The 12857-nt window shown below is 39.8% G+C and overlaps 1 protein-coding gene across 4 annotated transcripts in view; it reads left to right on the top strand.

The window, feature by feature from the left end:
• The window catches only part of col27a1b (collagen, type XXVII, alpha 1b), a 591175-nt gene that overhangs the window by 193380 nt on the left and 384938 nt on the right, over positions 1-12857 (top strand). For all 4 annotated transcript variants that reach the window (XM_073052881.1, XM_073052882.1, XM_073052884.1 and 1 more), the window contains exon 10: positions 2757-2801. In XM_073052881.1, the coding sequence (XP_072908982.1) occupies positions 2757-2801 (45 nt within the window). The remainder of the gene's footprint in view (positions 1-2756; positions 2802-12857) is intronic.

Here is a 12857-nt window from a genome sequence, read left to right as displayed (position 1 = left end):
TTTTAAAAAGTTCTTAAGTAGTTTACTTAAATACATTGAGTCCTAACCCCGGCACTTTAACATATCTTACTCCTGGCGGTTGAATTGTAAAGCCGAATGGCATTGGGGAGTATTGATCTCTTCATCCTGTCTGAGGAGCATTGCATCGATAGCAACCTGTCGCTGAAACTGCTTCTCTGTCTCTGGATGGTGCTATGTAGAGGATGTTCAGGGTTTTCCATAATTGACCGTAGCCTACTCAGCGCCCTTCGCTCTGCTACCGATGTTATACTCTCCAGTACTTTGCCCACGACAGAGCCCGCCTTCCTTACCAGCTTATTAAGATGTGAGGCGTCCCTCTTCTTAATGCTGCCTCCCCAACACGCCACCACAAAGAAGAGGGCGCTCTCCACAACTGACCTATAGAACATCTTCAGCATTTCACTACAAACATTGAATGACGCCAACCTTCTAAGGAAGTACAGTCGACTCTGTGCCTTCCTGCACAAGGCATCTGTGTTGGCAGTCCAGTCTAGCTTCTCGTTTAACTGTACTCCCAGATACTTGTAGGTCTTAACCTGCTCCACACATTCTCCATTAATGATCACTGGCTCCATATGAGGCCTAGATCTCCTAAAGTCCACCACCATCTCCTTGGTCTTGGTGATATTGAGACGCAGGTAGTTTGAGTTGCACCATATCACAAAGTCCTGTATCAGTTTCCTACACTCTTCCTCCTGTCCATTCCTGACACACCCACTATGGGTATCAGTTGTGTTAATGCAACATGATTTACTGTTATAATCCTTTCTTAGTAACATATTGATTATGTATTTGGTTGTTTGGTATTACTGCCATTAGAAGTTTTAGTTTAACCGTGAAAGTTAGTTTACAGGTGTGCTGCTGTGGTAAGAAAGCCACTTCCAGAAATATCAAGCAACTTTTTGCCTTCAGGGTTCAATGGACCCCCTCACTTAATGGTATTGGCCCATGGCATAAAGAAGGCTGGGAAATCCCTGCTCTGTTGTAGAAGTAGGAGCATCCTATTACACATGTCTCAAATTATACGAAAAGGAGACTCAAATGAAATAAGTCCTGGTTAGTCCAACAATCCCTTCTACTTGCATTACATATCCAGCAAGATGTGTAGATGCTTGAAGAAATTACTCATCTTATACCTCAGATGTAATCAAATAAAAGGCCAGCATTTGTGCTAATAAGCTTACTGTCAGCATTGATCACCTCATAACACAGTTCTCACTCATTCTATTCCCAGCCACAGAGGGCCGTTTCATAATCCCGATTTCCATCTGTTCTCATAAAGTACTTATCAAACTCTCTTTCAAGGAGTTGACCACCTCGGTCTTAATTACATTCAGTGGGATTCTACACTACATATTCTGTCAGATTTTCTGGTACCCAGTGAGTTGCTTGAGCTCATCAGTTGCTTTGGGCCATGCTGTTTATTTTGACATGATCCTGAGGAAATATCTTTCTTTGGGAGGCTACCTCTAACCGATTGGTAAAACCCAACACAAGACCATAAGATATAGGAGCAGAATTAGGCCATTTGGCCTGTCGAGTCTGCTTCATCATGGTTGATCCATTTCACCCTCAGCCCTAATCTCCTGTCTTCTCCCCAAATCCCTTCAAGCCCTGACTCATCAGGAATCTATCAATCCCTACCTTAAGTATACCCATTGACTTAGCCTCCACATCCGCCTGTGGCAATAAATTCCACAGATTCACCGCTCCCTGGCTAAAGACTGGAGCAGGATCTCTGCAAGGATGAGCAGCTGAGTCTGCCTCCAAAATGGCTTTAACAACAGGTGAGGCCCCACCTCACTGGTTTTCAATCCTATCACTGTACTGAAATGTTTTGAATGCCTTTATTAAAACATTCAGAATTATTATTTTTTTTAAAATTGTAAATTATTTAGAATATTTTAAAACTAAAATACTGAAGGAACCATTCAATAGACAGCTTACTTACTCCCATTGATTCCACTTGTGCGGGTGAAGGGAGCAGATTTCCCAGCTCAAGAATTGGAAAATTTGAGGATCCTTTTTTCTGCTGTTGGACTCTCTGAGATGCCCACCCATACAATCCAGGTCCTATAAGGCTAAATTTAAACTAAACATAAAGAGAACTTTCACCTGTTTTTGATAGTCCTTTGACTGTTCCTCGAAGAGCATTTGATGATCTTAAAAAGAAGCATTGATTCAAAATGAGTTTAAAAAACTATTGATATGGGGGGAAAATATCTTCATCTTGTCTCAGCTATGTTTGGTATTAACTGAAGTTCCCAAATTATTAGTAGATGGAATTAAACAAAATTAATTGGGAGTTATTTCAAAGTATTTTTGTTACTGCTAAGCAGCTCTTTTGGCCCTATTGCGTACAGATATGGATAGACTTTATGCTACACATCTTTAATTAGCATTTATTTCTTGATAGCACTTCACAGTACCATCATTGCCCTTCTCCAAGTTCTCTGACGTATTTAGCTTGTTCCAGGTTTTATTTCTGTGCCTCGTGGGTGACAGCATTCTGACTGACTCGAAGGGGCTCGAGCCTGGGAGCTGGGATTTCTCTCAAGGCCTTGGCGTGTGAATTTATTCTTGCTTGCTGTTGTTGAATGCCGTCGCTTACCCGTCACCAAACCTCTACTCCTGTCTCTCTGCCAGCTGCACCTCCTTACGCACAGATATAATCACAAGTTAAAATTGAGCCTGTTGTTCCTGTAATTTTTTTTGAACATGTTTTTCTTTTGCAGGGTTTACCAGGGCCAATAGGGAAACGTGGGCCAAAAGGAATAAGGGTAAGTACTATGTGGGAATCTTTCTATCGGTTTTCCACGGTCTTGCGAATGAGTGCTAAAAATGTTTTATTGATTAACTAGGTTTGTTGTGTTTACTGGATAATACTGTTCCAAAGACAATTTGATTATCTTTAAAAGAAATATTAATTCAAATTGAATTAGAAACACTTACTAACTTGAAAGATGTTCTTTACTCTGTTTGGGATATGTTTGTTATGAACTGAGATTACCAATCTATTAAAAATTGGAGCCTAAATAACATCAATTTGGATTTTTGGTACTGATTAGTAACTCTTTTGGCCCATTGTATAAGTAAATACACTTAATGCTACACTTTGATTAACATTTATTAAAATGTTAATTAAAGTGTAGCATTAAGTCCAGCAGTTTTCTTAAAAATCTGCTATTTTACATAACCTGGGAGTGTTCAATTGGAAACAATACTTCTAGAGGCAATCTTCAAATATAATTAGGTTAGTAAACTTTCCCCTTTGTCCCAACATTGAGGCTTCTGCTTCGAAGTTGTTTAAATGGGAAACTTTCACTGGGATTCACAGCAAAAAGAAAACAAAAAGCTGGAGGAATTCAGTGGGTCAGGTAGGATCTTCGAAGTTACCTGTGCAAACTCTGATCAGGTGTGGGTCTCAACCTGAAACGTTACTATCCGTTTTCCTCCACAGACGCCGCCCGACCAGCTGAGTTCCTTCAGCAGCATGTTTTTTGCTTCAGATCCCAGAATGTATTGCCTCGTGTTTCTGCACTTCACAGGGATGATACATCTAAGATGATTTGATATTGCATTAAGAATGTTACATACCATGAGAATGTTTTGCTCTTAACCTTCTTAATTCCACGGATTTACATACATTACATTCCTGATGCTTCAATTTGATTTTCTCAAGGTGAAAAAGTTGCAACCACAAACTGTATTCAGCCATTGTCAAGTTTGCCTAATAATGCAGATTCAAGAGTTTTCAACAAGAGTTTCCAATATGATGTGTGCTGCAAAACTTACTAGGCAACTTGGTTATGACTGCTGCCATCAATGTCTGTTTGCGTATTGACATAAAGTGATTGCATTTTAAATATAACTGGTTTCTTCATCAAGTCTTTTTGATACCTCTGCAGTTAATTCACTGGATTTTTGAAGAGTGTAGCCATGCTATTGAAGCATTTCAAGAAATTGGTAGTACCCTGTTCAATGCTGAATGATTTAATGCCAACAAGATACCTGGATTACAGCAGTGGCAAAGTACAGTGTTAGTAAACTTCAACAAAGGCTAGCATACCATCACCATGCCCAGTAATTTTGTAACAAATTGCATAACTGAATTTCCCAGATATAGCATCGTGTTTCTTTGATATTCAGAACAGGTTCTGGAAAGATGCACTCAAAGTTGGATTGGACTTGTTTTGGCTCACTGCTGGCTTCAGTCCTTTTTCATGCTAATGATCAGACACATATAAAAACTATTCATATGTATTTCAGTAAGCTTAAATAATAATTATTGTAAGTACATTTTCTTTAAACAGGAGAGATAAGTTATTTAACAAAATTGAGATTACATAAAATAAGATCAAAGACAAGCTGCATATCATTTAACACAAGTCAGGCGATGCTGTTTAAATGCAAAGTGCTCTAATACACCGTCCCTGGCATTAATCCGAATGGCTGAATTAGAGGTGCATCTGGTTGCTTATCTCAGTATGGTTGTAATTCTGGCATCTGACCTCCAGTTTGCTCCTGACTTCTTCATTACAGAATATATGAATGGAGTTTGTGGGCAGGCTGGTCCATGCATTGAGTTTGTGTTTCTCTGCGGAACAACTGGCAAAACTGATAGCTCACTGCTTGTGAACTTGCAATGGGCTTTTCTGGCCACTAAACTTAACCACGTTCACTTTCACGTGCTCTGCCATCTAAATAGTTAAATTCAGTTTTCAGCATCACAACAGTCAACACGTTATCTCTTTCCATATCATCTTCAATTTCTTATGACCCACCAATGAGATGCTACAGCTCATCTACACATTTTCATGTCCTTTTTAACAAATGACTGGCTTCTGTCCAGGAAGTAAAGTCTGCAGCATCTTCCAGATTCTATATTTTCTAATTCGAAAAAGAAACCTCGACTAGATCCCATTCCAGTGTTTTGCCAATTGCCTGGTTTGCTGTTGGTTTGTATGGTCACCCCCCCTCCCCACTGGAGAGACAAAAGTGTCACAAAAAACACTCTTCCATGTTTACATTTTGATGTTAACCATGTTAACATGGCAAAGGGTAACGGTGAATGGGTGTTTCTCGGAATGGCAGGTGGTGACTAGTGGGGTGCCACAGGGCTCGCAGCTGTTTACGATTTACATCAACGATTTAGATGAAGGCATTGAGAATAACATCAGCAAGTTTGTTGATGATACTAAGCTGGGTGGCAGTGTGACATATGATGAGGATGTTAGGAGAATTCAGGGTGACTTGGATAGGCTGAGTGAGTGGGCAGATACTTGGCAGATGACGTTTAATGTGAATAAGTGTGAGGTTATCCGCTTTGGGAGTAAGAACAGGAAGGCAGATTATTATCTGAACGGTGTAGAGTTAGGTAAGGGAGAAATACAAAGAGATCTAGGAGTCCTTGTTCATCAGTCACTGAAGGTGAGTGAGCAAGTGCAGCAGGCAGTGAAGAAGGCTAATGGAATGTTGGCCTTTATTACAAATGGAATTGAGTACAAGAGCAAGGAAATCCTTTTGCATTTGTACAGGGCCCTGGTGAGACCACACCTGGAGTATTGTGTACAGTTTTGGTCTCCAGGGTTAAGGAAGGATATCCTGGCTGTAGAGGAAGTGCAGCGTAGATTCACAAGGTTAATTCCTGGGATGTCTGGACTGTCTTACGCAGAGAGGTTAGAGAGACTGGGCTTGTACACGCTGGAGTTAAGGAGATTGAGAGGGGATCTGATTGCAACATATAAGATTATTAAGGGATTGGACAAGATAGAGGCAGGAAATATGTTCCAGATGCTGGGAGAGTCCAGTACCAGAGGGCATGGTTTGAGAATAAGGGGTAGGTCATTTAGGACAGAGTTAAGGAAAAACTTCTTCTCCCAGAGAGTTGTGGGGGTGTGGAATGCACTGCCTCGGAAGACAGTGGAGGCCAATTCTCTGGATGCTTTCAAGAAGGAGCTAGATAGGTATCTTATGGATAGGGGAATCAAGGGATATGGGGACAAGGCAGGAACCGGGTATTGATAGTAGATGATCAGCCATGATCTCAGAATGGCGGTGCAGGCTCGAAGGGCCGAATGGTCTACTTCTGCACCTATTGTCTATTGTTTGCACACCTCTCTATCCTTATGGACAATATTTGACAACTGTACCTACTTTGTAGCTCGTCTCTGTCCTCTGCACTGGTTCTGTGATTCTGTGATGAAGTTTCAACTTTATCCACCACCAATAGAAGAAAACTTTGCAAGTTCTCAATTTCTCTGAAGGGGAAAGAAATAGGGTTGATTTTTCATCGACAGCTTTGTTTATACTAATTATATATATATATATATATATATATATTCTTGTTCCTGTTGAGTAACAATGTGGATGGAGTAATTGGTGTGGGAAGTGTGCACATTTGCAACAAAAATTCATTACGCCTCTTCTTCCGAGAAGCTTCCTGATGCTTTGTGGTCTAGCAGGCAAGTTGTGATCATCTACTTTCATCTGAATAGGCAATCTACAATTTCATTGTCTTCCTTGTGTTTTCTTTTGTTCCATCCATTCTATTTTTTTGCCACCTCTACACAGCATGATACATACATGTTTTCTATTGACAACCACTCGTTTCATCTCTCGCCATCAAGAGAAAAATCTGCAGATTCTGGAACTCCAAGCAACACACACATAATGCTGGAGGAACTCAGCAGGTCAGGCAGCATCTGTGGAAAAAAATAAAGTCAACGTTTCAGGCCAAAACCTGCCAAAGACCCGAATTGTCAACTGTACTCTTTTCCATCGATGCTGCCTTGCCTGCTGAGTTCCGCCAGCATTTTGTCTGTTGGTTCATCTTTCACCATATTGGTTATTACTGTATTGTTTATTCCATAATGTGGATGCCTACATTGAATCTGACATTTCTCGTCAGAAAGCTAAATGGTTTTTGAGAAATGCAGTTCTTTAAAGGATGTGAGCACGATGTTCTAGAATTTTTATGGATATCAATAATGTGGCATATGAGTTCAATCATTCAGTGCTCTTTCCCCAACTCATATGAGTTACTTTATAGGAAACTTTTACAGCAAATGCCCATCCACTATTATGTAATGACCTAAAGAATCTTTACATTTTAAAGCAATTCTGAGAAACCCTGGGCAATTCATATTTATATCAGCTCAGGACATAAGTTCTATGGTTTCTTTTCCTAAGCTGCTACTTGGCTAGTTTCAGGCAGTGAAAGTCAAGAAAACCTTTATTGCGTTCCCTTGTCAAAGGGCAGGTATCCTTAAAGCAGGGGTTCCCAACATTTATGCCATTAACCCATTTATCATTAACCTAGGGGTCCCTGGACCCCAGGTTGGGAACCCCTGCCTTAAACCAGCATAGATACAATCTGCTGATACATCAGGACAATCAAAGAATAGATTCAGTGAAATATCTCCCCTCCAGGGAAATAAACTGAATTATCAAGGATATTGCTTAAGCATGACAGAAGGAGCAAAAGGAAATTATTTTTGAACAATATTCCTGACACTGTGTTGCAACATTAAAATCTTTTGATGGGATGTTGTTGCTTGTGTTTTTTTCTCTGCATTACAGCCCCAAAGACTGGACTCTGGTGCATCAGTTATGTTTTCAATTTGAAGTGAGAAGATTGAACAAGATTTGTAATCCACCAGTAAAGATGAAGGGTCTTGACCCAAATTGTCTATGTCCATCCATGTGTGTTTTTTTTTGCTTTGTAATCCACTAATAAAAGGGCACCTTTACATATTCCTACTCGATAGCACTTGCTAGTGAACCAATTTGATATCATGCAATTAGTTTGCATTTAGGAAGTCATGCTTGTCAAGATAGTCTTAAACCAAGCAGCCAGTCCCTAGGCATTGCCAAGGCCTCACACTTGTAGCCAGGATACTAGGGAGGACCAGAATTTTGCTGACATTTGAAAGTGTTTAAGTTGATTAAAACTAAAATATTTGTCAGAAATTTCACAAAATAACAAATGTAATCACTCTTCAGTAATTAACAACTGCAAAGACAATTGTAGGAATGTAACTCTCCCAACTTCCCCGCTTTTGTAAGATCTGCATTGAAGCAAGTACGTTCACAGATCCTGTCTCAGATTGACTCCATTACAGCATCTTGAAATAGATTTCCCCAGCAGAGATCCTAAGGAATTCCAGCAAACACCCACTTCATTGCTGAAAGTTCGTGCAGAGTCCAGCATCAGATCACAGGCAAGAAATCACCACAAGAGCTCAGCCAATAAATTGCTGGCACTTATGAGGATGAATGCCAGCAGTTCTCAGTCGAACTGCTGGCAAAACCATCAAATTTGGGCCTATGGTTACATTTTCTATGGTTAAAGTCTAGATCAGCATAATACTCTTAGTATTAAACTGCACATAGGATTAGAAATTTTGTTTTGAAAATATTACCCAGTTCTCACCCCTAAATTGATAGGCTAGGTCTCAGAAGAAGCTTACTAATATGTGTTTATCTTGCCATTGCTGTTGGTAACTAATGCATCCTGTTCTCCAATGCGAGTAATTTAAATCTACGGTATTTGCCCTCATTGTAAATGTTGCCAGGCATCCCACTCTATAAGAAAACAATTTAAAATTAAGGAATATGGAAACAATAATTGCTCTAGATCTAATATTTGACTAGTTAATTTCCATGTCTACAGTTCCTGAACTTTCTATGTGATAACTATATTGTAATGAATATATTCCTGTTGTGTAAGTTTGGTTCCTTCCTGGTCATCTCCTGTTAACAGCAATCTTCTATAAATTGCTGGATCATCACAGATCATCACTGCCTGAATTTATTGCCCATTGTTCAAAGGTTCATTAATTATCAAAGTATGTATCCATATACAGCTCTGAAATTTGTCTTCTCCAGATAGCCATGAAGCAAAGAAAAAATATACAAGTCATTTAGAGAGAAACATCAAACCACCCCCTACCTGCATAAAAAAGAATGGTATCCCAATCATCAACTCCCAACCCCCCCGCACAAAATGGAACAGGAACGCCAACCCCCCCCCAAAAAAATAACCCCTCCACCACGCAAATAAAGCTAACAGAACATCAACCCACAAACACCCTCCCCACCGCCACACAACAAAATGGAAGAGGAACGGGCGATTAAAAACACAGAATATAAAAACTGTAAACACGACAGACCAATCCATAACGCAGAACCACAATACCATCCCACAATATCACTGACATTCATCAAAAGAGAGGGACACCACATGAGGCCTCCCTGCCTGCCACAGCAAGCCACACAGCGATAGGCCAATCACAGGCTCTTTCTCCGGCAGCAATCAAAAGTAAGGCAGTTGGCACTGAACTCTTAACTCACCATCTGCATTCGCCTCGATGACTCAGACTTCTTCACGCTCTAATCGATGATTAATGGCTGCTTTAACCAGTGAAATGGAGTGAAACATCAGCTTGCATCCCGCCTTGAAGTTTCTTCACTCTGAGGCCACTCAAGCACGTGCTCACTTCCCAGAATCTTCTCGGAGACAACAAAAAGCTGGATCAATGGGTTACTCAAACCATCTCCAAACTGTAAACCGCAGGCTCCAACAGTCCCAGAAACACGTTTAAGGTGAAAAACAGATGTAAAAGAAGTAAAAAGACATTTCCGTGTGCTACATGGAAGATGTCAACCAAGGGAGTGTGGTACGCTGACACAATCTTGACTGCAATTATATCCACATACCTACAAAATATTGTTAGGGATATGGAGGGCTGCTGAATGGACTCCCTTTATCTGAGAGGTAAACTTCAAGGCAGAAGAGTCTCCAGGATCTTAGGTTCCTGAGGCCTTTCCCACAGAATTTCCTGAAGACATTTATTGACTCGCTATTGACAAAATCATTTGGAACTGTTTTAAGTGTCCTGAATATTAAAATGAAATACCAGAAAATTGCGATTGCTGGAGATGTAAAGAAAAAACAGAAATCTAATATCGGACAGCATCTATGGAAAGAGAAACATAGTTCAGGTTGGAAATGAATTGCTGAAGTTGGAAAGAGATATTAAATAAAGGAAATGTTATGTTGCAGAGAAGTTCATAGGAGAGATGGATAGGACTATGAGAATATCTGTGAAAGGGTGAGATCAGTTAAAGGCTGATTGTTATGTTTCAATCATCACAAGGCCGTGGAACTTTCCAGCAGATTAGCCTTTATTAATGGAGAAAGGAATAATGAGACTTACAGAAGAAATGGCCAATCATGATGAAAACAGGAAATGGCTTGCTAAAGTTGGAGAATTTGATGTTGATGTCAGGCGTTGTAATTCAAGCTTCCATAGTGTCTCCTTACAACGGAGCAAGGGAGCACAGGCAGCAAGGCCAGCGCGGGAGTTGGATTAAATCTTTTTATTATAAAAAACTAAAGTGACAGGCAACCAGAAGCCCAGGGTTTGCTCCTGTGAACTGAATGCAGAAGCTGTGTAAAGACATTACCCAGTCTGAAATTGGCTTCCCCCATATCGAAGAGACCACTTTGTGAATGTCAAGTGCAGTGCACTACATTGAAGAAGTAAAATGAACCATGGCTTTGTATGGAAAGACTGGTTGCTCCCTGGATGAGAGAAGGGAAAAGGTGAAAAGGCAGGTGAGATATCTCCTATGTTACATGGGAATCTACCATGAGACATTAAAGGATTAATAGGGACAGAAGAGTAGATAAGGGAGTCACAAATGGAATGTCTCTTCAAAGTGCTGAAAAGGGAAGAGAGGTGACTGTGTTTAGAAATGGGATTTAGAGCTGGTGGAGCTTGTGAAGGATAATCTGCTCTGCCAGTGAGGCGGAAGATAAATGTAAAGGAGAAACCATGGTTGTTCTTAATGCAATCTGCTTGATTGACATGGTCCGGAGCTTGGTGCGAGGAAGTAGATATTGAGGATTCTATGAGACAGTGACTTTCAAAAACTGTTCAATAGGCTGAAATAATTTTAAAAGTTAATTTACAATATTTTAAAAATAAAGTATAAACTATTTGTCTTTCCTCAGACATTGACATAGGTAATGTTTCCTATTCTTGCCAATACTCAGTAACACCACTTATCCTCTACTGTACTCAGTGAGGTGGAGAGCTAGCATGTGTCCTCCAGCTCCTCTCAGTCAGTTACACTTGATCATACACATACCGAAAAGTCTGAGCTGACCTGAACCACAGACTGTACTTGGCTGATGAGACCGACAGATAAATTCAGGGGGATCCATTGCACAGCTGCTGCAGTGAATCTATGAAGAGCAAGACAGAAAAATCCTGGAAAGAGGGATTCTAAATAATAACAAATGTTGGCCTGATGTGTAACATTGACCAATGACTTTCAGTTTTTGTGTCAGAGCATAAAGAGTTCTTGTATAGAGACCAATGCTTTAAAAAATGACTAATCCCCTGATTGGTTAGCTCATATGGTTGGAGCTTCACTTTGTTCGACTGAATCTCACTCTAGTAAATCAAGATAACGAAAACATTTATGGTATTCATTAAACTCCAGGCCAGCTTTATAAATCGCAGTGATCTGTTCCAACCATGCAATTTTTACTTTCTCAATATACATGTAATAATACAGAACAGGATTCATTATATAAATGTGACAATTCTATTCCAGTTAAATTTTGACACTTAGTGAAGTAACAAAATCCACGAAACCAAATTAGAAAGTTGTGTCTGCATTTCATTTCTTTACAGTTTTTAGCAGGGTGGTAGGTCAGAATCAGGGTGATTCATTTAACTTTGTTATGTGTGTCATTTAAAAAATATCTTTTTTGTTTTTCACAAACACACGAATATATTCTGAACTTCAAAATGATCGTTTGTGACGTGTTCCTGGCAACTTGCAAAGTGAACTGTTGACGTTAGAGCCTGGTCATATATTTCCACACCTAAAACAAAGTCCTATTAGAGACTGTTTGATTTGAACTTTGAGAAGTGGCAGCTGGGAAAGAATGTTGATCGAATGTTATTGTTAGTGTATTGAGATGAATGTGCAAGGAAATGCTAGTTGGGATTAGTTGAATGCAATACTTTGTTGAGCTGACTACTTATTGGCATACTGCATGGTGACCTAAGTGCTTAGAGAATTGTTAGAATGTTTGTGAATGCAGGGATGAACAGACTAATGTTAACAGATACAATTACAAAGAATGACATAGAAATTATGTCTTGGAAACCTATTTATTTTAATCACTCTTCATGTGTTTGTCATCCATGCAAATGGTAATCCTTTTCAGTCTCATGTCTTTGCATTGCTTTCCCTTATACCTAGTACAAAGCCTCAGGCTTAGAAATTCATTACATGTAATGAATTTATGTCTTTAGAAACATAGAAACACAGGTACATGGAGCTCAGAAAAATAGAGGGCTATGGGTAACCCTAGGTAATTTCTAAGGTAAGGACATGTTCAGCACAGTTTTGTGGGCCGAAGGGCCTGTATTGCGCTGTAGGTTTTCTATGTTTCTATGTCTATGTTTCTTTGTAAATGTGTTGAAATTGCACTGTGCAGGGATTATCTCTGCCACTTTGTTTGAGTATAGTCAGAGTGCAATTTATATCCTTTAACATTATAATTTTCCACATCTTTAACATTATCATTTTCCACATCTTATCATTTTCACATCTTTCTGAGTAAAGGTAATTCTAAGCATTCCTGCCCATCTGCTGAAATTAACCTGATAGAATACTTCCACGATTGAAAGTTATTATGCAATTGGGGAGCGCTAACATCATGGGAACAGGCTACGTACACAACGCTGGAAGACATCATGGGAACAGGCTACTCTTTCATTGATGCCAGTCTTGAGATCCTGGTGCGGGAG

Source organism: Hemitrygon akajei, chromosome 7 (genome assembly GCF_048418815.1).
Source record: "Hemitrygon akajei chromosome 7, sHemAka1.3, whole genome shotgun sequence".
NCBI lineage: Eukaryota > Metazoa > Chordata > Chondrichthyes > Myliobatiformes > Dasyatidae > Hemitrygon > Hemitrygon akajei.
Note: the sequence above shows the minus strand (reverse complement) of the source record. Positions and strands in the feature narration are given on the sequence as shown.